Source organism: Xiphophorus hellerii, chromosome 10, assembly GCF_003331165.1.
Source record: "Xiphophorus hellerii strain 12219 chromosome 10, Xiphophorus_hellerii-4.1, whole genome shotgun sequence".
In the NCBI taxonomy this organism is placed as follows: Eukaryota; Metazoa; Chordata; class Actinopteri; order Cyprinodontiformes; family Poeciliidae; genus Xiphophorus; species Xiphophorus hellerii.
Window position 1 is genome coordinate 15,179,603 of NC_045681.1, and position 27,141 is coordinate 15,206,743.

General features: G+C 38.5%; 1 protein-coding gene across 1 annotated transcript; it reads left to right on the forward strand.

Annotated features, from left to right (window-relative positions):
* tbx21 (T-box transcription factor 21) lies at positions 1-26,639 on the forward strand. The gene is made up of 6 exons (XM_032575361.1): positions 1-838; positions 15,761-15,915; positions 19,467-19,588; positions 19,822-19,980; positions 21,727-21,788; positions 22,122-26,639. Exons 1-6 carry the CDS (start codon positions 303-305, stop codon positions 22,918-22,920), a joined length of 1,833 nt encoding a protein of 610 aa, XP_032431252.1. The 5' UTR covers positions 1-302; the 3' UTR covers positions 22,921-26,639.
* The last annotated feature ends 502 nt before the right edge of the window (positions 26,640-27,141 follow it).

The following is a 27,141-nucleotide window of genomic DNA, read 5'->3' on the forward strand; positions in this document are numbered from 1 at the left end:
TTGGAGTCAAATAAAAGACATTCACCCACTCCTGTAGTAGTAAAAAAAAAAAAAAAAGAAAAGAAAAGAAAAAAGCTAAAGTCTGGTGTGAACGGAGCGTGTGAGAGGTTTTCACCTCTGAGCGGCGGACAAGTTTAAATGTGCCGCATGTCAGAGCGCTTTCTCTCCTAGGTGAGGATAAAACAGTCCAGACTCTGCTGCTTTTGTTGTTATTTTTCTTCTTTTTTCTCTCTCTCTTCCTTTTTACTGGCAGTCTGAGTTAAGCTTATGACTTTTGACACACTCCGGGAGCGACGCTGCAAATGGGCGGCATAGGTGGCAGCCTCTACCTCAGCATGTTGAATGGGACTGAAGCGCAAACTCTCGGAAAGAGCGTCGACATCAGCAGCCACCTCCACCGCGGCGGCAAGGATCTAGCCGAGTTTAAGATGGGCATCCAGGACGCCCGCTACTACTATCCGGACTCGGTCCAGGGCGGACAGGACCCTCTGACCCTGCCCTACCACCCGGAACCGACAATGGGGGGTTACGGGGCGCAGCCCGGCAGGTTTTACGCGCAGAGCTCCTACGGCGGCGTGCGCTCTCCGCAGAGGAGCGGCGCCGGGCAGGGATACGTCCCCGCGGCGGGAGAGGGGTTTCCCACTGGAGGTAAAGACCCGGTGTACTCCCCCTCTGCGGAGAACTACCCGGCGGGCTTCCAGCACGGCTACCAGCGGCCTCTCTACCCTTTACCTGGGCTGCAGGTGTGCGGGAAGACCCAGGTTCTGCTAAATAACTATCCACTGTGGGCCAAGTTTCACAAGTTCCAGACCGAGATGATAATCACCAAGCAGGGCAGGTAGGTCTCACAGTCACTGCTCACTTATGAACGTTTATGCAAATAAACTTGTAGAGGGAATTACACATTTTGCAGTTTACGACTTCATGTTGGAGGTTTTATCTGTTCAGAGCCGTGCAGACGGTAAAACCATCACTGGTCAGGTGATAGAACTGGTGCAAACTTTTTGTATTTTTTTTTATGTGACTTTTTGAGATTGCTCGCTTATAATTAACAAAGATTTCCAATTTTGATATGTGTCAAATTCAGGCCAGACATAAACCAACTTTCACAGTTTAGTTACTCTAGGAGCATCAGTGCAAGTCAAATACTTTTTCTGTGCCACTGAACATTTTGAGCTTTTATTTTTAAGGGTGAAAAATGCTTTTGTGCGAGAGACATATTTTGAAAAATCTTTCTAAAATGATTTAAATTAGCTTTCTAAGAGCTCGTGTTACCTCTTCTTCTGAAGTTAAACCATCTGCAACAAAAAAAAATAATCAAACATTGCTGTTCAGTCGAGACAGAAAGAAAGCCTAATAATAATGAAACCGGCGCTACTGCGGTGAGTTAAAATGTTAAAGCAGATGCCAAAGTTGTGATAAACACTGGTGGTGGGGGGGAAAGAAGAAATGTTTTAGTTGCAGGGCAGAGGAGAAAGAAAAACACAGAGAGTGAGAGTGAGAGAGAGAAACGCTGGCGGGCTTCTCTGCAGGTCACCGAGCATTAAGATGCAACCACGTCGATGGGGATTAATTCTCTAATACGCGACACTTGTGTTTGACAGAAGGTTTCAGGCCAAAGGTTTCTCATGGCTCAGATCTGTGCACAAAAATATTAGAAAAAAACAAATCCATGTCACCATAATAGCACAGTGATATTCTCGGCACATCTGCAGAAGCCTCTTATAAAGGATAAAAAGAAACTTTTTTGTAGACAGAAGCAAGAAGAATTAAGGTGTTGCAGCTCTTCTTGCAGAATAGTCCCCTTTGACCTTCTTTGCTTGTGTCTTTGCTTTCTGGTTGAGTGCAGAAAAAAAAGAGCTGAAGAAGTGGAGCACAGTTCAGGCTCCTCTTTGAAGTCAACAAAAGCTTCTTTTTAATGTATGAGTGCCATGTGCAATACCTGAACAAAGAAATCAATACACTGGCTGAAATCACCTCTCACTCTTACACCTAAACCCCACATTTCCAGGGGTTATGAAGGCCCAGTTGTTTCTGATCAGCGGGATGTCAGATTAAGGAATCTTTGAAAGCAGATTTTTAAAGCATCACAATTGAAAAAGGGATGGAAGATGCACTTGCAGATATGCTCAAAAGTAATGCAACAATAAACCGATTTAATGGTTAATCTCACGAATTCATTTGGGTTAAACAACATTTCCTGAAGTCTTTTCATCTCCTCCCACTGTCCATTGGCTCTGAATGCAGGTAGTGGTTAAAATATCCCACTTAAAAATGGGTCCCATGCACAGTAGACGTCAACACTCTGTTCTTTCTGCATGTTAGAGAAGGAAAAAATGTATATTGCAATATTTGTTGCCAATATAGCAACAAAAAAGTGCTACAGTTGTTCTAAAACTTGCAAGCATTAAAAAAATAACTAACTGTTGTGCTGATGAGAAAAAAAGCTCAGTTTCTACTAAGTTTGTAAAGATATTTCCCTCGACAATTCCCCGACTCCAAAGGAGCGATTGGGACAGCCTACCACTTAGAGATGTAGGGTTAGCATGAGGGGCAAGGAAGGAAGTAGGATTTTGGCATTTTTTAAATTTTTTATTGTTAATCAGCATGAAAACAGCAAATATATTATTTTATTTTCTGATATCTTATTAAATAATTTAAACATCACTGATATAGCATCCCATGTCTTTGCTTAAAAGACATTTCCACAAGAAATAAAATTCAAAAACCGCTGAGTCTGGTGCATTCAGATCGCCACCTACTTATTAGTTTATCATATTTTCACATGTTTTATATTTGCAATGAGACTACATCAAAGTATGTTTGAAAATTTTTGTACACATAAAGTCACTCAATCTTTTTCTTAGGAAACTGTCAACACGTTATGAGAACTTATAAGATATTTAAAAAGTCCATTTATTTTTCATTTGGTGACGTTTGATGCTCTGTTTCTCCTCTTCCTTAACAGACATTAAAAAGCTGCAGGATCAATAACTGTTTGTGTGTGTTTACATGTTAAGAATCAGTGTGAGTTGATGCATCAGCTTCTGGATGGAGAGCCCCATGCCTCAGTGCGATATTTAAAACTCTACCTGAAACATGTGCCAGGGGACGTGGGTGGGGTTTGGAGTATAGAAATAGGATTCGGCAATTTTGTTATAATTTTGGTGATTCCTTTTATTGCATCAATGCATATTTTGTGCATGAATGCATAGATTCAGGTGAAGATGTGGCTTTTCTTTCCTGTTATTTCTTGTTATTTTTACCCAGGTGCGTGTGCGCGCGTGGGGATGGGTGTGCTTGTGTGCGTGTGTCGGCGCGTGTGCATGTGTGTGCGTGTCATTTGACACTAACTCCCCTTGACAGCTTCCTCTCCAGAAACACTCACTGTGGTCAGAAGATTTAATTCACCAGGTCATGTAATTAAAGTGCATTTTTATTTTGAAGCGGCTATTTTTTTTTTTTAAATATAAAAAAAGTTGGATTTACAACAAACATTATCCACAGTGGGCTTTTCAAGCCACACGTGAGGAAAAAGCCAATTTTCATGTGTGCAAAAAAAACCACAGACCTCACATTACGAAAATTTCAATTCCTAACGATGACTGTGCTGTTTGCCTTTTATCTCCCTCTATAAAGAAGGACATTTTCTCAAGAAACAAAAAAAAAGATTTTAGAGAAGTTGAGCAGAGCAGCACTAAAACAGAATCTTTTTTCTTTTTTTTTCTTTTCTTTTTTCAATATCAGAGGCAAAATCCTCGTCAAATTTTAATCCTGGGTTCAGGCCTCCAAAGTAATTTTACTGTGATTTCAGAGAGCAGTCCGAGGGTCTGCAATGTTAATCAAAACATCTGCAGGAGGAAGGGTGAGAGAAATGTGAAGGGAAGGGTCAAACGCCAGCGAGGCTTCAGATGGCCACACTGAGGAGTCGAGGTACCTTTGAAGTTCAGGAAGTAAAAGACGAGATTCTCCCTCTCTCTCGTTCTTTTTTTCCCCTGCTTTCTTCACCTGATACATGCAGGGTGCAAAGATCTCTCAGAAGTTTTTACTCATCTACCACACCTGGCCTTTGAAATATAGATGCGTTTCCGTGACCCCGTGGCAAAGCGAGGGAGAGTTCAGCCGCTCTTCTCACGAGCCAAATTCAGATCACCGCACGAGCCGTTGCCATTTCAGGTTCCGTGTTTGTGGCAAAGTTCAGGCGTGCTGGATGCTGCCAAGGCACCGTCGTTCAACATCCATCAGTGTTTCAAATGTATTCATTTTGGCTCCAAAACGTAGGATTTCATTCTGGCTTGGTTTTAGTTGCAGCGGGCGACTAAAACTGAAACAAGAAAGTGAAATTTTCTCTCCATCGATCTTTGCTTTGGCCAGTTTTATGATCCCACACCTGTGGGTGTTTTTTTTTTTTTTTAAATTCAGACATGAGTCAAAAAAGAAAAGTTTTCCCTGCAGTGCGTTTCTCTGCATTGAAGGGGAATTTTTGTGGAAAATTATATATATTTTTTTCACTCTTTAAACTTCTAAAACATGTTTGTGCTGTTGAAAGAAGGCCCTAAAATGAGTATTTAGGAGCCCAATGTAATATTTTTACAAAATTGATTCTGAGACCTGTGGCTGTTGAAAAAGTTAGCACTTATCTCAGAAACCTGCTGCATCAAGTGAAAATGGTGCTGAGTATATTTTAGCTATTATAAGTGCACTGGAATGAAAATTTAGGAACTCAGTTATGATTTAAAAACAATTAATTTTTTTAAGCATTAAATGATAAGTCACAATTTTAAAATTGACGTTACTGGCACTTATTTCCTGTATCAGGCTTTGACTAATCTTACTAATAGCTCATGCTATTACTAATTACTAATGCAGTGCGTGTTCCAGGAAGGAGAGTGAACTGACTAAGATCTCATTTTACAAACATGTTTTAGGGAAATAAGGCAGAAAGTTGCTACAGGAGGAATCATGCTCATCTGCTCTCTTTGCTCCCCTGAGTCCAAGCAGTGACACACTTCAGTTTGACGTCTGCTCGCTTTGCAAAAGGAAACAATCCTTTGGTTTTGTTTGCTCCCAAGCATAGAAAGTACAAGTCAGTACTGAAGTGAGCCGCTAAGGCTAAGACATATTAATCAGCAAGATCTGACCTAACATGATCACATTCTCAAAAGGTGAAACGTTATATTTGATTTAAAAAAAAAAAAGAACAATCACTTTTGAGCTAAGTAATTGTGTTAGAATTTGTTTTATTTGATCAACATTTTAGAGTAAATCAGAGTAGGTGTGCAACGCTGCAGGTGTGTTCCTACATTTGTCCTAAAATATCATCAGGTGAACGAATAAGGAGGTACGTTTTATCTAAAGCAACATTTAGGAAGAACGTCTGGAAGCCATGTTTATTAATTTTCTCGCTCGTTGTCTAAAAAGCAGAAGCGAGACTATTTCAAGGTTTTGACAGTATGACCAGTCATTTCCTGTTCAGCTGTCTATGTGTGCCTTTGCAGCCTTTTCGCAGAAACATCTAGTGCCAATATTTTCACATAGCCGAGCTGAGTACTTCCTCCTTTCTTGCAAAAAAACAAAAATCCTCCTCCAATAAATGGGCGTTCAAGAGCACCGCAGTTTGAGCCGCAGGCCTATTAATACAGCTATTAATACATACCTCACTGTTGCTGTTGATCGCAGAGGGAGGTTCTCTATTTGGTATCAGTAACGTCAATAAAAATGCAGAAGAGTTCTAAAAATAATGTTATCTGGAAGTAATTTAAAATTAAATGGGAGAAGGCATGTCTTTGACGGGTATGGGTTTTTTGTGTACATAACTGAAGCCACAGCACTGCAGTTATGTCTAATAATTCATCAAGTGCTGTGAAAAAACCATCCACCCTCTATCTTCTGCTTCACCCGGGTTGGGTGGTGGAGGCAGCAGCCAGAGCAGAGAGACCCGGACTCTTGGGTCAGCTCATACAGGGGAATCTCAACACATTCCCAGGCAAGCCAAGCAGCATGGAGACATTATTTTTAAAATTCAGTTTAGCAGCTGCTGTCTTGGCCACCGTGTGCAAATGTTTGTCTCTTATTATGCACAATGTTAGCTCCATTTTTGGTTAAAAAAATAAATAAATAAAAAATAAATGAATAAATAAAATTTTGAAAAGAATCAAAGGTCATTTTTTATTCTTATTTTGTCTCCGTGTAGCACATTTTAAACTTGACTTTTAGTAAAAATATCAAATTTTGTTTCAAATAAGTATTTCTTGTTGCAAATATGAAATTTGGTCTCCAGAAGCAACAATATTTATTAAAAATTTTAGTGAAAATAGTCAGTTTTGAGTGAACCTAATGCCCCTTGACAATGATTTGAAATCTGATCTCTTTAACAATGCAATATTTGAGATACTGATTTGGAAAACAAATATCCAACTTTGAACCCAACAAGCACCTCATGTTTGTAGATTAGAAATTTAGTCTTCAATAAAGTAATGTAGTTACTTCTTGTTTTTTTTGTGGTTTTTTTGTAATATAACTTAAATATATGTATCTCATTTTTATAATAGTTTAATTTAAGTGGAATCAGAGCTCCTTGTTGCACATTTGGAATTCGGTCTTTAATAAACTGCAACAATCACTTTGAATTTTTTAATTTAAAAAGAAAATCCATATAGATAGATAGATAGATAGATAGATAGATAGATAGATAGATAGATAGATAGATAGATAGATAGATAGATAGATAGATAGATAGATAGATAGAATATAGTTTATATATTTTTACTACATATATATATATATATATATATATATATATATATATATATATATATATATATATATATGTATATATATACATATAGTTTATATATATATACAGTTTTTAGATACATATAATGTTTGTGTTTATCATGGATACAAGATATGAACATTTTCAAGGGATATTAGTACTTTTGCAAGGCATTGCACAAAACTATAGATTCAACCCCAAGAACTCAAACCTCCCTCTCCAAGGCAATGAAAAGTCAATCCTGGGTCACTAAAATGAACATCCCTTTCCTTGTTTCAGCACCACTGCTCCCTCACTTCCTGTGGCAGATATTTTTGCCCGTTCATTAGGCAATATTTGCTCTCAAAGACACCAATGCCATCAGTCAGCTTGTGTTCACCCCAAGCACTTTAACGGCTTTAGACCTTTAATTGTGACCCGTCTGAAGGTTTTGATTTGGAAATCTGCAGGAAGTCCTCAAGGCCCCGGGGACTGAAAGGTATCAAGGGCAAATTAAAATTATAATCTCTCAGGACACGACTCTAAACTGGTGTTTTCTCACTTCATTGCTGTAGGGACTCATCCTTGGTGGTTTCTGGTCACAGTTTATCCAGGTGTTAAATGAAGGCAACTGGACTTGCTTCACCTCTCATCCAAAATCAGTCAATACAGAAACAGGGGTTGTCTACATGTTAAGGGAGTGATTGTGTCTGGCAGCAGCTGTAGACTGGCATGTTTTCGTCACAGATGATCAAGCGCACGCACAGTGACAAAAACCGGACCTGAGCTCCTGTCCGGATGCATCAGTGCATGCACTCGTGTGGAAAAGTCCTCTCCCCTGCGAATAGCTGGTGCCTCTTCTCCTCTCAAGCTCCTCTCTCTCATCCCCAGGATATAGTCATCCCCCTTCACTCCCTCCCTCTCCCCCTCTTTACTCCGCCCTTTTCCTTCTCTCTCTCTTTCTCTAACCTTACCTTCTTCTCCCTGCGGTTTCCCATACTTTCTGTCAGCTCTCCTCCCCTTCCTCTTTCTCCAGCATCCACACAGTTTATTGTGATTTTTTGTTTTGTTTTAAATGTCAATGTATTACTGTCGGGTTCAGCACACTCTTCTGTCTCCATGGTATTATGTCTGGACGCAATCCACAGTTATGAGTCCTTTTGCAGAGATACAAGACATTTGAGGGTAATTTTTTTGTGTTTATGAACTGCACAGTTGCAGGTCTGAGCTCCACTGCCGCTAAGGCAAGTGGAGCTACATGTAAGCATACGCTGGCTGCATAAAAGTAAATTCACGTACCATCAAACTAATGATATTGTCATTAGAGAGGAGTGTCACGACTGTACTTTTTTTTTCTACCACAACTCTGAAAATAGCTGCTGCTGCTGCTTAGATCTCTTCACTGTTTTTTCAGCTTCTCTGTTCTGTACATAAAACCCAAGCCCGCCCGCGTATGCAAATACCCCCCTGTGTTGTGTTTTCTATGGTTTCCCCCTGTCTCCAGTTCTGATTTCCTATAAAAGGCTCACTATAAGTAAATTGACAATTTCAATGTAGCAAGAACGATAATTGTTCATACACTTTCTAGATTACTTTCACACTCTGTAGGTGGGTTGAGCCATTCATACGGGTTTCTGTTTTCAGTTGTATTAAGCGCTGCAGTGGAAGAAGAGCTCTTTCACCTGTTGCACGCCTCTAAAGAGCTGCTGGCATGATTGGGTTTCATAGAACTATGATTGATCGTTAAACTGGACTCGCTGTGTTGTTGGAAAAACCCAACTGGGACCAATCAGGGAACGGTTTTCTTTTACCAGTAAATGGCACCGAGCAGATGAGCTGTTCAGTGAAGAAGTTCTCACTCCCTTACGGATTTCTTTTGTTTTTGACTTCCTAGTCATTTTTGGATGTTTCCGATGATCAAAAAAAATCATATTTTATATCAAAACCAACCTAGGATTATGTAAAAAAAAGGGAAACTTCATCAGTGTTAAATAATACATTAACTGATCAAACACATTATTTGGATAAATGAGTTCAGTTTCACCATCAACATCAAGGCCTGGTTCTGCAGAATCACATAACAGGATGTATTTGACAGCCTAAAGTGGGCTGAATGAAATTCAAAAACAAATGAGAAGTAACACCAAAAACATTAATTGTCGGTTCGTTTGCAGGTCTTGAATTTGTGCCTGTTGTTTTGCTTTTTTGAGATTTTTTTTAGCCTGCTTCATGTCATCAGACGAGTTCTATTTAAGTGATGTCAAGTCTGGCAGTATACAGGCTGCTATAGTTAGCTGCTTATATAATGAGGTCATTATATGAAAACTACATTTTGTATTTTCTCAAGTTATCTTTGATATTTAACTTTAGCAGTGACAACAAAGCAAAGTGGAGACGACTGTAAGAGGCCAAATGTTTTTTGTTGTTTTTTTAAATTGCGACAACCATAAAGAGATGATAGTTTAAAGGAATAGAGGTCACACAAATTTATATAAATATTTATTCAAAATGTTTGCATGAATGCGGTGGACAGGGTGATCTCAGTTTGAAGAAAAAGAAAAAAATAAAGAGTGAAGCTTTCTGCCAACAGCTACTCAGAACATGATCAGTTCAGAAATTAAGAATTTTCCTGTGCGTTAAATCAAAAGCTAAATCGGGAATGTCTAAGAGGTACTGCTTTATTTTGTCTGACTGAGTAGTATACTAATGCAAACTTAATAAGGCATGTCAGTAAAACTGTTTTACTGAAAAAGTAGTCAGAAAGAGAGGAAAGGAGATCTTGTAAGTATTTAGTTTGATGTGCTTGTGTTTGCGACTCTTTGAGTTGTTGCACTCTTGTGTTGAACAAATAAAAATGTTCATCACTCGGTTAGAAGCACATTGAAAGAGTCTAATTGCTACAATTAATATTAATATGGTTTAATGTGCTACACTGACTTGATTTTTTTTTAGGTACAGCTATTTTTCTCTCTGTTTTTTCCAAAAACATTTCTAAAATGTCATCTTATTTTTGGAAAGCCAACATTATCTATAAAGTTGTACTCTGGATGTAGTTTAACATGCCTCAACATCAAGTAAGCAGCTGTTTTATTTAAAAAGAGTGAGGCATAAAAGTAGTGAAATAATATCCACTGATTCTACTTAAAACATTTTAATTTCCTGTTGTTTAAAATGGTTAAATGTGAACTGGACCTGTCCAGTGCATCTGTTAGCTTGACTCTTCATTGTGATATCCATCTTTGTTGTTTTAAAATTAGGTAAATGTAACTGCTTTTTACAGAACTATAATACATTTTAAAAAGCAACTGTAGCCTCTTGGAAATCATACTTAAAAAAATTAAAATATTAAATTTGTTACCGTTGTTTCTAGCCCTCTAGTGGTCAGAAGATGAATTATTTTTCAAGACAATTTGCGTTTCCATGTGGTAATAATTTCATTTCCACTCAGTCATGTACGAAGATTGAGCTGTATAGTGACACAGCATAGCTCTGCTAGTTGTGGCCACAGCGAGTTTGTTTTCCGTCAGCTGTGGTTGCTCAGATGCAAGTCTGCACCAGTTGGAAATATTAATCAACAGAGTTTCTTCACCAGATCTCCTGCACACACAGACAAAAAGTGCTACTGTTTTACCTTCTGATTTGCATTGGAAAGCATTGAATACAAAGCAAAATCTATTGTGTCATCTTTCTGTTTTATGGAACTCCAGTGTTTGCATCTGGATTTACGCCAACAAAATTCAAGAATCTGCTTGAATTTTAGAAAATGCAAGTTTTTGCAAGGAAATGGTTTTTAAAAAAAAGGCTTCAGTTAAAACTGTGCTTGCTCAATGTATTTTTAAGCCCTGTGGAAGTTTTATTTGTTACAGAAAGAGAAACTGTCAATTGTTTTATTCATTATGCAAAAGAGATCAAAGAAAATCTGAATTCCAGTTGAGGAAATAGTTAGCAGCTAACAGCTAATGTTACCTCCACTTGGCTGAAATATCTTCAGTGACCCACTGTTTGCTATCATCTCGTTTTTATGTATCTGAGGAACATTTGGGCCAATCCTCACTCTTAGCTGTGAGATGTTTGAGAGGCTTCTTGCTTGCGCAGCCAGTTTCAAGTTACGCCACAGCCGATCAATGAAACCAAAATCTGTTGACTCAACCCAGAACTACATTTCTTAGTGTTCAAACAGTCATTGCTGAATTCACTGGCATGTTTTGGATTATTGTCATGTTGCAATGACCGGTTCTGCTCCAACCTAATTATTTTTTCTGATGGTCTCACATTCTCCTCAAGCATTCAGAGATTTGTGATGGTATTTGTGGCACTTCCTTGCTTTATGGTATTGAACGTATTGAATGGCGTATTAAGTCAGACTCATCTGTCCACAGAAGATTATTGTAGAAGTGCTGGTCTTTATCTACATCTTTTGTGGCTAACTTCAGTCTTGCCTTTTTATGTTTTTCTTAGAGAGCATAAGCCCTGTGGAAGTTTTTCCACACGCCTCATGTTAAACTTAAACTTGTAAAATCGCTTTTTTGATTACATGAAGAAACTTTTGCCTAACGGTAACAAGAACGAGGTCTAGGCCATGTGATGAAATTTTATATTTTTTGGGAGCTTCTTTCAGCATCTTGCAGTCTACTCTCAGGGTGAATTCACTTGGCTGTTGGCAGTTGTTGTTTTGAATATGCAAACTATTTTTCATGCTGCGGGAAAGCTGAATTTAAGTTCTTCTGAGACCTCTTTAAATTGTCTCCTAGACTCAGAAAGTGACACAGTCCTCTTTCTGGAGACCTAGTCCTACTTTAGTGTTTACTCTCATTTTTAACATTCTGTTGCACACCAGATTAAATGTCTGAAGCTTAATAGGGGCAAACCTTAATCAAAATGTGGGGTTCTGTCATGTGCACGGATGTAATATGCTTGTCTGTGATTTCAGCCACTTTAAGTGTGAATAAATGTATTTCTTCAGTTCTTATTATGTATATGCGTTAGCTTAATTGCTCAATATTGTTGAAATTCATATTAAATATTCATATGTCCAGTTTTGTTAGAAAAACACATGGGATGCTACAGAGTGCCCTATTTTTTATGTATTTAATTGTAGCCAGGAAAATGAATGAATAGAAATAAATGAGAGGCAGAGAGATCTAAATAGAAAGGTTGCCCCACTCTGGAAAATTATTCATTTGGAGACTATAAACATGACACCCAATTGAATACTGTTTGTCTGCATTTAAAAATGTACATTTATACCAACTGTCGATTGTCATAATATTACAACTGATGTAAACTCATTTGCTCTTTGATGAAATTTGCAACACTGAAAATCTTGTTATCAAGGATAGACACTTCATATTTATGAATAAACTTTCACTCTGATGCCTCTCTGCTTTGTCAAAGCATAATTTAAATGCAATAAATCTCTATCTTGTTTCAAAGAAAACATTTCCGTAGATTAATGGTGTTTAATCTTAGTTTTATCATAAGAACGCACCTTTTTACTGTAAAGCAGCAAGCCCGTTCACAATCGATCTTATCTACAGCATTTGTTCCACCCACAACAAAGTGCCTTAGACAAGAAATAAAAGGGTGTTGCTGAAAGACAACATGTTTGTATCTACATTTTTCATCCTACAACAATAACTAAGCCATACAATCGCTTGTGCTTATCTAATAATTCACACATTAGTTTATATACATGTACAAATGCAAACCTCGGAAACCAGAGGGGATTCAGCAGAGCTGAACTTAATGCCATGAGTTGTGCTGCAAACTCACTGCATAATGAGCAACATGTAATCTGAAATAGTTAATTCCCCTCCTCCCATATCAGAAAGAATCAAAAGTAGAGGGAATTACCTCTTACTCAAAACAAATTTTTCAAAACATTGAAAGGTGTTCCATCGTTGTAAAACAGGCAGGTTAAAGGTCAAACATTAGGCCCTGGTTTACGCACATAGCCACTCCAATACGATGCATATTGCATCAGACATTGTTATGCTAGCACATCACATTTATCACGAGTAGTCACCTGTATTTTACATAACCAGGAATTTGTTTCTCCATCACAGTATTATTTTAATCACTGTTGTCTTGAATGGATTGCACATTAGCTTAGCTTTAGCCAAACATAACTTTGAATGAGCTAGCATTGATTTCTTTGAGAAACATTTGCCTATGAAGAATATATTAACACTATTGTAAAATCCAATCCAGCTGTACGTTGGTGTGCATGTTTGTTTGCTACTCTTAATAACAGAAGCACTTTTATCCCTTTAGCATTTGTATTTTATATAATAATGTTTTTATTAATATATTGTGTATGCACTGGAGACTGTATTTATTCAACTGCTTTTTCATCATGATAGTAGTTTTCTTATAACTTGTTCTAAAGTGTTATAAATGGAAAATCTTGCATAGTGTTATTAGTAGACATTGATTAAAAAAAAGAAAGCCCTGATGGTCATCAAACTGATAAATTAAATTAAACCTGGAAAATTTGTGGTAAAAGTCGATGAATTTAAATAAAACTATAACAAAAATAGACATTATTAAGCAAAATATATTTGGTGAAATTGTCTTTGTACAGTTTATTTTTTGTATCTAAATTATCCCATTTTAAAAAACTCCATTACCTGGACTGTGGTTTGTAATCATTGTCATAATTAAGTTTCAAAACAAAGCATTGGTCTTTCAGAGTTCAGTTCATCTCAATAAACTTCATAGCTGCTGCATTTAGATTTCTAAAAAGTTGTGTGTTGCGCTCGTGGAAGATAACGTCTGTCTGTGAGTGAAAAACTATGACAGCCAGGTGATAAATATGTGAATTAAAACAGATTGAGTCATGTAGTTATATTTATTGTTGCCTTTGCACTACAGTATATGTCAGTTTCACAGGAAAGCTAATTTTATAGCTTCTCTGTCATGTCTCTGACCTGTATTTTCGGTGCCAAACATCAGCGGGCCCCGACTGCGCCAGAGTGTTTGTAGCCACAGCTGTGTGTCATTTTGATTTGGAGTAACTTAGCTTTTTCCACCGCTTTCCCTGGCAGTGAACCTGGGGACGCCCTGACCTCCCAGTTACCTCGTCTCACTGAAACCATTGGTGGTCAAAATGAGTTCAACATGTAAAGCCCCGGCAATCAAGAGCATCTTCTGGGGCATCTTTTATTAACAGCAGCATTAAATATTCACCCACAGTCTCAGCCTTCTCTAAACCCCCACCTCCCCACCCGTTCTTCACTTACACTCTAATTCTAAGGAAACAAAGTGAGTATTTGGTATACTGACGCCCCCACAGGAATCATTTTTTTGGTTTTTTAAAAAAAATCCCTCATAATAAATTGAGACTATTTCAGATTTTCATGTAAATGTCCCCTCTGTTCTCATATGTTGGGATTTTTTTCTATTTACACTGACTAGTTATGATAAAAGTAAGACAATAAATGTCACACAAATATGTTTATTTAAATCTAAGTTTTTTAAGAAAATTTTTGTCATAATCTGAAAACACTGGATGATGGAAAATATTGCTGAGACTTCAACTATCTCTTTAAATTGAGTGAAAACGGCCAAAAATCCTTCTATTTGTTGAATAAAATTGTTTTAATGACAATTTAAGATCATAATGTCAAGCTTTATAATTGTCTTTGTTTCTGTAAGTAAGGCCGTACTATGGAAAACATTTTAATACTGCCACTCTCATGGCAACAATGGTGGAAACATAGAAAAAGTAGCGATCCCAACAATACTTTAAGTTTTGAGGGTTAACAACCCTCATCATCTTCACAATATGTCCAGATTCTTGTGACAATAAAAACAATAAACGGTGCAAATAATGTCCCCTCCTTACTCTTCGTAGGTGTAGAAGTCTCAGATGGTTATTACTGAAACCACTACTTCACTTCACAACTACAATCAAATGGGTCCAACTTTCTGCCCAGAATTACTGTAGCAAACTCACATCAAAGGGAAATTAATGTAAGAGTTCACCATTTACTCAGAACAAGAGGATAAAGCACCTGTTGGGTCCAAAACCACAGGACCAGGACCACTGAGCGGGTCCCTTTCCAAACGTCTCTTTGGTTTAGAGACAAGTCCAGACACAGATGACAGGACAGTCATCACCCTTAAAAAACGACAGCGGTCTCTCTTGGTCTTGATTTGAGTGTCTGGAGGTTCGGCGCTCTGAACACAGAGTGCAGACAGCATGTTCCGAAGAAAAGGCTTAAATACACATCTTTTACAAGAAACCAAAATAAAGTCTAACAGATCTTCAAAATGAACAAATTCACAAGGCGATCAATGCAAAACAGGCATTTTTACACCCAGAGCTCCAAAGGTTTAACAGGTTCTCAGCTTCTTTGTTGGACAAAAGTTCTCTGCTTTTACTGTACACTTGACCAGGATCGATCAGCCACTTAAAACATGGATTAGGTAGCACACAAGGGGTATGTTACCAAGGCAATAAGGAAAAGGAAGGAATGAACTTAGCTAATAAGGAAGAGTTAGGCCGTTGTTTCACAGATGCACATGGCAAAAACACAAAATCTTATTTTTTGTCTAGTTTCTAGTGCAAATATCTTATTTACACTTAAAATAAGACCAACTGACTTAAAATATTTTTTTTAGAAAGATATAGAGGCTTGTTTTAAGTAAATAATTCCTTAACACTGATGAAAAAGTACTAGTTGTATTCAAAGAAAAAAAATCTTATAACATGTGAAGAATGTGTTGTTATAAGTTAAATAATCTGCTTATGGAACTAGTACTTTTTCATCAATATTGGGAAATTATTTGCTTAAAACAAGCTTCTATATCTTGCTAAAAGTTACCTGTAAGTTAGTTTTGGCTTATTTGAAGTTTACTAAGATATTGGCACTAGAAACTAAACCAAAAATACTTGGTAAGATTTTATGTTTCTGCAGTGTACTGCTTATATGTTTCTTCCTTATTCTCCAAGTTGTATGCGTTCAAGAAATATGAAATAAACATTCACTTATGTTTATCCAGGAGGATGTTTCCCTTCCTGAGCTTCAACATCAGCGTGCTGGATCCGTCTGCCCACTATAACGTCTACGTAGACGTGGTTCTGGCCGATCAGCACCACTGGAGGTACCAGGGAGGCAAATGGGTCCAGTGTGGGAAAGCAGAGGGAAACATGCCAGGTGTGTATAAAACCAATAGCACAAAAGAAATCCACTAGATGAAATTTACATTTTCAAATGTCAAAAAGGAGTAAAAATGCAAGGTAAAAATTACACATATAAAAACAGAAAGTAAAAGTTTTTCTAAATTTCTAACTAGCGGACATTATTGCAGTTTATACTTATTTAGAAGATTCAGGCTGAACTTAGTAAATAAACTAAACTGTTTTAGATTGGTTTCTCAGTCAAGTTAATTTGTTTACTACTTTTACTAGGAATGGCATTAAGGTCACACTTATGTTAGTGCAGCACAAATTTACTGCACATCATACTTTATGCTGAAACTGTTTTTCTTACATAATCAGTAGTTTTCACTTTGGTATTGAAGTGTTGAAAGCAACATATTCATGCTCCCAGTAGTAATAAAGTAACTTTTGTCTTGAAAGTGGTTTGTTTTCTTTCTCTTATCTTTTCAAAATTATTCATTTCAAGTAATGTCATGAACCTCAGAAGACGTCATAATGCTCTTACTGCTTCACAAACAACTTCCTACAAAACAAAACAAAAAAAAAAAAAACCTGCGCCAGTGCCTGCCAATAATGCACTTACCCCCCCCCCTTCAGCCACAAGTGATGGAGACAACACAAAGTAATCTTCGTGAACCCAGATTTTCAGTTGTAGATTAGATAACATCAGGTGGAGTACAAAACCTCTTTTCAGTCTCTGGGGAGCTAAGAAGTTTTCATCTCAATGCGTGCAACATGGAGGATCTCGAGGAAGTGGTTTGTGTAGCAGCACATCCACAGGCAATAGAGGCAACCAGAATGTGCATCATGATGCACTGGTAGGCACTTTCTTGTGGACGCTCTGGTGTTGCTTTACGTCTGCCGCTTCTCTACATGTTCTGTTTGGTTTGATGAAACCGACTTAAATCATTGCTGAAGCTACGGTTCACTGTCAGGACTTTTAACTCTTTAGAAGCAGCAAAAAAAAAAAGGCTAGATGTACTATTTCAATGGATGGTAACTTTACTTTTATGGTTTTTGCAGATTTAATTATCAATGTCTGCTCAATGAAGTCACAAAGTTTTCCACTTGAGCCTATAGATGTCACTATATCTTAAAATCTGGACGTCTTTTTAAACAATACAACTACCCAAAAATTATATACTGTGTAAAAATTACATGATGCCTGTAAAACGTAAAACATTTTTGCACATCATCCTGAAAACACTATGCTCACAGTGACGCATGTTGGAGGCAGCATCATGCTGTGTTAGGGCTATTCTTCATAAGAAGCAGTAAAATCTGATCAGATTAAGTAGGAAAATGAGTTAAGATAAGCATTCCCACCCGTTCACTTTTGACACTTTATCATGCTACAAACACAATGAATGATTCTAATGTATCCAAAAATTCATTCAAATCAGCTTCTATCCAACCAGTTTTGGATAGAAGCTGAATTTTTACTCAGTTTGACTGAACCGTTCTAAGACATTAATATGATGTATGTTTTGGAAGCATTTGAACTCCCATACGCTTGAAACAAATGAATAGTTCTTTTGCCAGACCTGTGCAGAACCTGATGATATGCTGAGGATGTAAATCAACTAGTCGCATCTCTCAGCAGTTCAGTGAGAAGCCCCTCGCTGAGGTTCCGCTGGTCATTCATAAACCACAGAGAAAAGCTGCCATTGTTGTGTGTCACCATGTGAATGGTGTGTTCAGGGTGAAGCAAAGTGTCACTTTCTCTCTTCACACTGTATTTTGTACGTAAGAGAAAAAACAAAAATCTACTTTGGTCTCGTCTGATAGACCACCTCCTTCCACCATTTTGGCGCCTTTTGAAGGATTTGAAAGCAGATGAAAACTGTTTCCCCACAATGAGAGCATGAACTGCCTTCACATTTAAATGTATCTCTGTTATTTTAATTCAATTCAGTTTATTCAATTTAGTCCATGTACATGGTGCCAATCCACAACAAATGTCACCTCGAGGCACTTCACAAAAAGATTTATTTCAGTTCAATCACTCCTACATTCCAGTTGATCCTACTTATTAAACAGCAGAGAAAGCTCAGTTCATTTTTCAAAGTACCTTACAAAGTTTTCGAGGAAACCCAAAAAACATCGATTGCATTCACTCCTCCTGGACCAGCAAGTAGCGACAGTCGCTTGTGTTGTGTTGTTGACTATACATTAATCCCTACCAAGCATGTATTTACTTCTTTAAACTTAAAAAAAAAATGGTTTTACGTATATTAAATGTTAAACTTAGGATATGAGCAAAACTATTAGTCCATGTGTTTAGATCCTCTAAGTCCGATTTGGGGCCCACTCAATTTCATTTTGAAAAGGTTTCTTTGTAAAGAATTTTTTTTCGCTACATTTTATACTCCTTGATCTCTTCTCCTTTAATTCGGCTGTTCTTCCTGTTCTCACTTGAATAAAACACATACACATAACAGCAAGTTGAACCTATGATTGATGATAGACAAACCACATTCATCTCAATGAGAGAAATTCTAAGGTGTTGTCACACGTTTGCCAGTTGTTGTGGAAAAGGTGAATGATGTTGTGCTAAAGTTGTGGAAACTGTGGTGACACAGCTTTTCTCAATTAGATTTAATAGTGCACTTCATGTGGTATGAACAAATTCAGGTTAAATCAGGTTAGAAGGTCATTGTGGTGATGCTGTGAAAATTCATGGCGGTATAGTTTATATGAGAGCAGTGAAGTATCAAAGGAATTAGAAAGCAGAGCATGCCTGATTACAGGATGTAGCACTTACAGTGGAAATGTCTTAAATTGACAATGACAAAAAAGACAAAATAATATTGCTTTTAAAACATTTTTGCAAACAGAAATCAAATGTTCTGCATTTTTAAACAGTACAAAATGGATGCATGGGTTATATGTCCTATTAATTTATTAATTTATCTATTAATCTATTCGAGTACCTTGGAAAAATATTCATAATAGTTCACATTTTTCATATTTTGTCTTGTTACAACCACAATCCTCAGTGTATTTTATTGGGATTTTATGTCACACACCAGCAAAAAGTAGAGCCTACCAAGACGTCCACCTAAACTGACAGGTTTAGGTGGACCCAGCATTAATCCACCCAGAGGTCCTAATCTCAAATTGGAGAATTTTTTGATAAATTTCAGATTAGTCTTCAGATTTGGCCTTTGTGGAAAAATTTCAAAAAGAAATCCATTGTTCAACAAAAACCGTAAGAAGTTAAATTCAAAGTTTGTCTCAAGACATGTAGAGGCCACATCAAAACATGAAAGATGTTTTTTGGTTGGATGAATCTAAAGTCCACGGTAGAGGCAAAGTCCTTCTGTTGGGAGGCTTTTTCTTAGCAGAGACAGGGAAACTTGACTGGTTTTCATCAAGCTTCCCTGCTACCTTTTCTACCACATGAAATCCCAATCAAATAAAATGAAGTCAATTAAGATAAGAAAATGTAAAAGGTCAAGTAGTAAAAATACTTTTGTAAGTCACTGTCAATGCACGACTAAAAATCTTGTTCCTGTGGCTGATGACTTCCTTTGGTGACTCCAGGGAATCGGATGTACATGCACCCTGACTCTCCTAACTCAGGGGCTCATTGGATGAGACAAGAAGTGTCATTCAGCAAGCTTAAGCTCACCAACAACAAGGGCAGTACCAACAACGTGGCACAGGTATCCCTGCCTACTTCCTTTTTTAAATTACCCCTTGAAAATCAGTTTGTGTCAATATTTTTTACATTTGCTAAATTGAGCTTTTTGCCACACAGAAATGTGTTCTAGTATCTCTGCCTTGACATGCTGTCAAAATCCCTACATCATTGTGTGAAAGTGCTCTAGCATCATTTGATTTTTTTGTTCTCTAATAAGGTCATTTTGTGAATTTAACAATCATCTGATGATTTCAGATGATTGTGCTCCAGTCGCTCCACAAGTACCAGCCACGTCTTCACATAGTGGAGGTGAAGGAGGACGGCTCAGAGGACCCCTTCCTGTCCTCTAAAGCTCAGACGTTTGTCTTCCCAGAGACGCAGTTCATTGCTGTCACCGCTTATCAGAATGCAGATGTAAGATTTTCTTTTTTGCACATATTGTTCACTGGAAGAAATTATATTATATTATTACTGAGCTATTACAGTTCTTTTAAAGCACTGAATGGATCTGATTTTTGCATGCATGCATGCATACAGTGGTGTGGAAAAACTATTTGCACCCATCCAGAGTTTTTCTATTTTTGATTTTTTTTTCTCACTTGCATGTTTCAAATAACAAAACTAATTTTAACAGCAGACAAGGGTAACCTGGATAAACACAAAAGTCAATTTTTAAATGATGATTTCATGCCTAATGGGGAAAAAGCACCAAATCAACATGGCCCAATGTGAAAAGTTAGTGAGTCCTAAACTTAATAACCAGTTGTGCCATCTTTTGTGACAACTGTCATTAAGCATTTGTGATATCTGTTAAAGAGTATTTTATGTTGCTGTGGAGGAATTTTGACCCTATCTTCTTGCAGAATTGAGTCACATTAGAGCGCATTAATGGCCTGATTAAGGTCATAATTTAAGTCCATTAGCCATTCAGAGTCCATTAAGTCCATTAGCTTTTCCAAAGTGGACTCCTTAGTGTGCGTTTTCATCACTCCTGCTGCACTCAGTTGCGCTACAATTGAACGTCACATACTGATGGACTGACATTCCCCATTCTGATTTTCTGCTCGAGAGAGGAGTACATGGTTCAGTTATAGAAAACAGCAAAGTAATCCCGGACCATCATATTTTCACCACCGTGTTTTGCCGTCGGTAAATTGTACTTTGTTAGTTCTTCAACAGATGTAACAGGAAGCACAACTTAATTCATCTTTTGTCTTGTTAATTTATAGAATATTTTCCAAAGAGTCTTTGTCATCATCAAAATTTGCCAGTTGTTGTAGAAAGAAAAGATTTTGTATGCATTAGCTTTGGCCTTGGAGCTCTCCGGTGGATACCATTGTTGCCCTGACTTTTATAAACACAGGCTTTAGGTAAGGCAAGTGAGGTTTGCTTTAAATGTTGTTTGGGTTTCTTTTATGACTTCATGGAGGAATACTCCTTCAGTAATTGGAGTAACTCCTGACAATGTTCTGCCATTGTTCCAGATATTTTCCATTTGTGGATAATGGCGCTCCCAAAGCCTCACAAACGGCTTTGTGAGGCTTTGAAAGCCCTTTCAAGACTGATAAAAGTCAATGATTTTGTGGCTGATCTGTTTTAAACTTCTTTAGATTGGGGCACAGTGTGTTGCTTTAAAGATCTTACAGCCTACTTCATATTTTCACAGAGACTCTATCTAGTTGATTTCTTAAATCTACTGGTTAGATATTAGATCGCTTTTTTCCCTTGATAAATGAAATCATCCTTTAGGGATTGTATTATGTGTCTGCTTTGGTTATCTTTGTATGATATGAATTTGCTTCATGACAAGAAAGTCTGCAATGGGACAAATACCTTTTTCACTGCACTGTACATATAACTTTGCAATCGGTGCAACACCAGTTCAACTGAGAGTCACCGACTACCCAATGTTTCACTAACAGTTGCATTGTCTAAAACTTTTTCAATGTGTAGTATAGACATACTGGCATCAATTCTGTAGGTGTGATCGCCCACTTTGTGGTTCTAAATATCAATTCTTTCCAGCATGTTGACCTCGTTAATTATTACTCAGTGACCTCTTCTCTAACTGCTCTCTTGTTTCTTCATGGTAGTTGCTTACTCCTTCTCTTTTTCCTGTGCCTACATTCTCTCGCTGCCCTCCTCCTGTTCCCTACACAGATCACTCAGCTGAAAATAGACCATAACCCCTTCGCAAAAGGTTTCCGCGACAATTACGACACGTAAGTAATTTGGAAAATACTTGTGTTTGTAAAGAGAAAGCAGTAGCAAATCCTCTCCTTTTTGCTCTGGTTTGAGAACATTGTGTGAGCTCGGCCTAAATAATTCAACTGGATCGGTGCTGTCACTGAAATGCCCTGAGTGCTCATGTCGCCTTTTTAATATTAGAATAGGTGCAATTACTGCGCTGCTGCTGAGCATGCTGCAGTGAAAGGGTGTGAGGGGCTGTGAGATGTTTGATAGTTGTTTGAGGTTTGGGCAGGAAATAACACCTTCTTCTTTTTCCTCTTCTTCTCACACTCTTTTCTCTTCCCCTCCTCCTCCCTCCTGCCTAGGCTCTACGCTCCTCCCGACTCTGATCGCCTCACCCCTTCCCCTACAGAGGGCCAACAGTTGTTACCGGGGACCTGCTACCCACAGAGCTACCTTTCTGAACAATATATTAGCCCCCTGTCGCAAACTCGCTTCTATGGCCGTGATCACATCGGCATGGGCCAGCAGCACAAAGACCCGTCCTCTAGCCCTGGACCCCACAGTCGCTGGTACCTGCCCCCACAGCAGAACATACCACCAAACCGGCTTGACTTCACATCCTCCTATGAGGGGGACTTTTCTGGAAATGGCTTCTACAAGCCGTTCCCCCTGCAGACGTCCGCTCACCATGCTCTCAGCTACTACCCAGAGCATCCTTTTGCGTCGAGCAGTGTATCAGTATCAGCGGCCGGGTCAGCAGGATGGAGCACTAGCAGGCACACCCCACAGTATCCCAGCAAACCCGCCCCCAGTCTGAGCTGGTTCAGACCCATTTCGTCCTCCTCTTCCTCCTCGTCATCTTCCACGCCCCCCGGGAACCCCAGGCTGCACCCACCCTTGCTCCTGGAGTCCCTGCAGCCGCCCGTGCTGCATGAAAAGCCGAAAGACCTCACCGGAGTGGCAGCGGAGGACCCCTGGCTCGAGCCACCCTCCGTCAAATCAGCAGACTCGGCTGACTCAGGCATGTTCGAGGGAAACAAGAAGAGGAGAGTCTCGCCCTACACGTCCAGCACTGAAAACTCCCCACCTCCGCGTGCTGGGGAGGTCTGTGAGAAAGACAGCAACAGCGATCCAGACTACTACGGCTATTACACCCACTGAGGGCCTCCCGTTTCATGACAAACTTTTCCTAACGCCCTCTCACAGCGCCCTGAGTCTGTCCGGTCTGCCAGGTCTTCATGATGGATTGAAACAAACAGAACCACAAAATATAAGCCTTCAGAGTGAAAAACATCCACACCGTAAAGTTTCACCTCACAAGAGTCAAATGATCACAGGAGGAACTCTTAAGGACAGTAGCAAAGTGAACAAAAGTGGATGTGACTGGGACTCTGGCCTACAGTCACATAAACACCAAACAGACATACAGAGGTGTGACTGAAGTCTTTGAAACATCTGGAGATTTAAGAGGGGAAAAAAGCCCAAACATCTGCATATCTGCTTGCTGACAGATGCCTGCAGGAATTGTCTGTTCTTTCTGCATCAAACCCACTCCGGCTGCGGTGCCATGTCTCGTCTGTGTCTTCCTTCGCACCTTCAACCATTTACACATTTCTTCACGATGTGCTCACGTTCATTTCTCCTGGTGATTCTATGCCGAAACTGGTTAGCAAAAAAAAAACACAGAAAAACTCATGTCCTCTCTAACCTTTGGCTCATAATAAACGATGCAGCTCCCACTTGTGGCAGTAGAGGAGAAGTGCAGGCAGTCAGTGTAAAGGTCAATGTCAGAGTAGGTTTTAGGACACCTTAGCAGATGCGTGTTAATAGTGTGGCAGTGACGGCGAAAGCACAATAAAATAGACACATTATCTGGAGGTTGCGCAGCATCTGACAGTGATGATTCATGCATAATGTTTAATCATACACACAAAGTTGAAAACAAAGGCAGATTCAGGTCCTTTCATGTGTTCAAACACCTAGAAGTTTTCCGAATTTTTTATTATTTTTTCTCATTATTACCTCAAACCTGTTTTCAATGGCATTCTGTGATAGACCAATGCAAATTAGTGAATACTTATGAAGCTCAACAACTTTTTGAAAAGTGTGCATGGAGAGACTAAAATTTCTGACCATTCTTCTGTGAAAAAACACCTTAATTTAAAATTTTCAATCAATTGTTAATTAGATGTAATTCTTGGCCATTCTTAAAAATGTATTTGTTTTGATCCAGAGTTCATCTCATGCAGGAAGATTTCCTCCAGGTTTTCTTCCTTTTTATCTAGTTTAATCCATGTTCCCAACAACTCTTACCAGTTTCAGTGTCTCTGAGAAAAAGCATCTCCACTGTAAGTTGCCACCTTTTTTTCATGGCAGGGATGGTTGTGATCAGGATTTTGGTTTTCTGCCTCACCGTTTTGTATGTAGGTGAAAAAATAGGATTTCATTGAACCAGATCGCCTAATCCTTCACCTCCTCTCTTGCCTCTATTTTTTTAACAATTGATTTCTTCAAACATAAAGCCCAGATTTGTTGACTGTAACGTCATTGGATATTCCCATATGAGTTAATTGTCTCTGCAGCTCCCTCAGAGTAACCATGGGCCTCCTTCATGGTTTTCTGATTAATTGTCTCGTTGCCCAGTCTGTCAATTTAGATAGACATCGTTGTCTTGGTAAGTTTGTAGTTGTACGATGCTCTTTCCATTTTCAGATGATGGAAATATCACTGCTCTTTAAGTTTGGAATATCTGCTATAAACTTCCATCATTCACCCTTTTTTTTCACTTAACTTTTAGTAGCAGCTGTAGGGTAACGATTGATTTAGATAGACTGTACTTTATGGAAAATCTTCAAACAAGAATAGCTGTCCACAGGCATGCGGATGTAGAGTGCGAAGATTCTGATCTTGCAATAATTAGTCGATATTAAATCACTCCCGTCAACAAATAAACCCACAATCAGTATGAGCATCAATAACTGCCAAATAGCATCATCAAGAGAAGCATACAAGCTTTTAAAACACAGACAAAATGGCAGTCATTCTGTAGATCAGTTGATAGTAGGCCGTGAGGACGCCCACATGCACCTGTAGTTAAACTGGCAAGGCGCTGTCAGCCTCAGACCACAATAAACAGGAAGCACAAAGTGACCAGACCGACACTCTGAATTTCCCCCCTGGTCTCAAGACCCATCAAGTGGTGACGCTGGTTGACAGAGGCCCGGCTCCTAGCCTGGTGACAGAAATAAAGAGTGAGGCTACAGTCGGAGCTGATCAGAGGTCTGCTTCTCACTCCTCACCAGGTGTGCTAAATGCCTCAGACAACACCGGAGGCGACAAGCAAGCGCAAGCGCCTAGTGTTATCTATCAGGGAAATTGCAATGTTGACTGTCCAAGCTCAAATTACTTACACGTGTGAAATGCATGGAGATGGCGTTAACTGATGGAAACGTTACTACTGTAGCAAACAGAAATTCAACAACTGCCATATGTGGTTAAAGCTGAGTAGAAATGCTCATTTTTAAAAAGCATGTTTACATTTTAACCTCTTTGTAAATTGAATGAGTCTATAGACTGTAAATTTGCAGAGAAAAGAAAGCGAAATATTTAAAAGCATTTCTAAAACAGTTTCCATGAAAAAAAGGTTGTTGCATCCACCTATCCATTTCTTTTCATTGTTTAAAGCCACAAATGCACACGGAGAACAGGCAAACTCAACACAGAAAGACCCAAGGCCAAGATTTGAACTCAGGACCTTCTTGCTGCAAGGCACCGCTGCTACCAGCCGCCCACTGTGCAGCCACAGGTTATGTCCTATATAGACTAAATAGCCATAACAAGTAGCTAAAAATACATTTGACTGGTTTCATAAGATTCAAACTTTAAAATTTTATAGTAATGCATACATCTGGGTGCTGAAACTATCCTATTTAGTCTATTATTACTAAATGACACCATGTAGCTACTTATAGTTGCTAATAGCTCTAATTTACTGGTGACATGGCATTAGCTTAAGCTAATCAGCAGCTTTTTGTTGTTTATTTAATGCCAGAAATTAAATAAACAGATTATGAAATGTGTATGTAATGGTCTGAATGGTAACAGATGTAATGATTCATTAAATAGTAACAAGGTGCTGAAAACACATTAGAGAGAAAATCTCATTATGTTTCTTGTGTTATATTTCTAAAAGAAAATGTTTCTTATATTTTAATATATTCATATTTGTCAAATAATTATTCTCGGGGTACAGTGATGAAGGTTTTCCAATGTTGTAAGGGCATTTAAATGAAGATGAAATTAATTTAGGGCCAGGGTGCATATGCAGAAACAAAGAGAGAAAGTGTCACAGAAATACCAGCCTGCAAATATATCAGTTGCTATTTTTATTTTCTGTGGTCTCCATGGTATACAAATGACCTCTCACCTACACGGCAGCAAAATCTCACATCAAACAACTGCATGAAAATGCTGTCAGATACCTCAGGAAGGTGTTATCTGCTGAACATCCCAGATATTATGATAAACTTTAACCAGTGACATGACTCCTTCATATTCCCAGTGTTTTTTTCCCCCTATGGCACGTTTTCCTCTAGATAAAAATAGGACTGCATTTCTGGAGATTTTGCTGTACAGTTTAAAAAAAAATTAAGCAGAGAGTGAATAAAGGAGACCACATAGCTCAAGCCACAAATGTTCATTTCTGTGTGTGAAAGGTTTGTGCAGTAATTGTTCTTTTACTCATGAGATGCTTATAAATTGCTGTAAGCAAATGAATAATGGAGATTTGTCAAGGAGGAAAAAAAGAAACTTATTTATTGAACATGGCATATGTGTATATTTGTTGTTTTTTTATGAAATTAAAGCTTTCACCTCTCAAACTCTGGCTGCTTTTTACTTGCTGATTAACTGAATAGAAGTAATGCACATGAACACTGCAAAGCAGAAATCATTAGACATCAAACTTCATTACTTCCACAATGCCCACACTGTGACTTTTGATTTGGTCTAGTCAGCCTCTCGTCTCGCAGACGATGTCTTGGAAACTATTAAGATATGTTTTCTAGACATTATTATCATCAGAACTGTTTGCTTGGATGTCAGTCAACACATATCAAATATCTACCCAGACTTATTATCTTATTTTTAAATCCACAGCGCAGTCCAGTTACCTAATGATCAGTCATAACTTTGAAAACTGATAAATGTGTAAAACTGAATGTAATCTTGTCTTTTAATCAGTAGGAAACCTAATGTGGTAACCTTGAGTGTGAGACTCAGCTTCCAGTTAGAGGGTGGTTATGATAACGGACATATGGATGTGTGTGTGTGCGTGTGGGCATGTGTGCGTCTGGGGGGGGGGGCGTCGTATGTGTGGGGGTG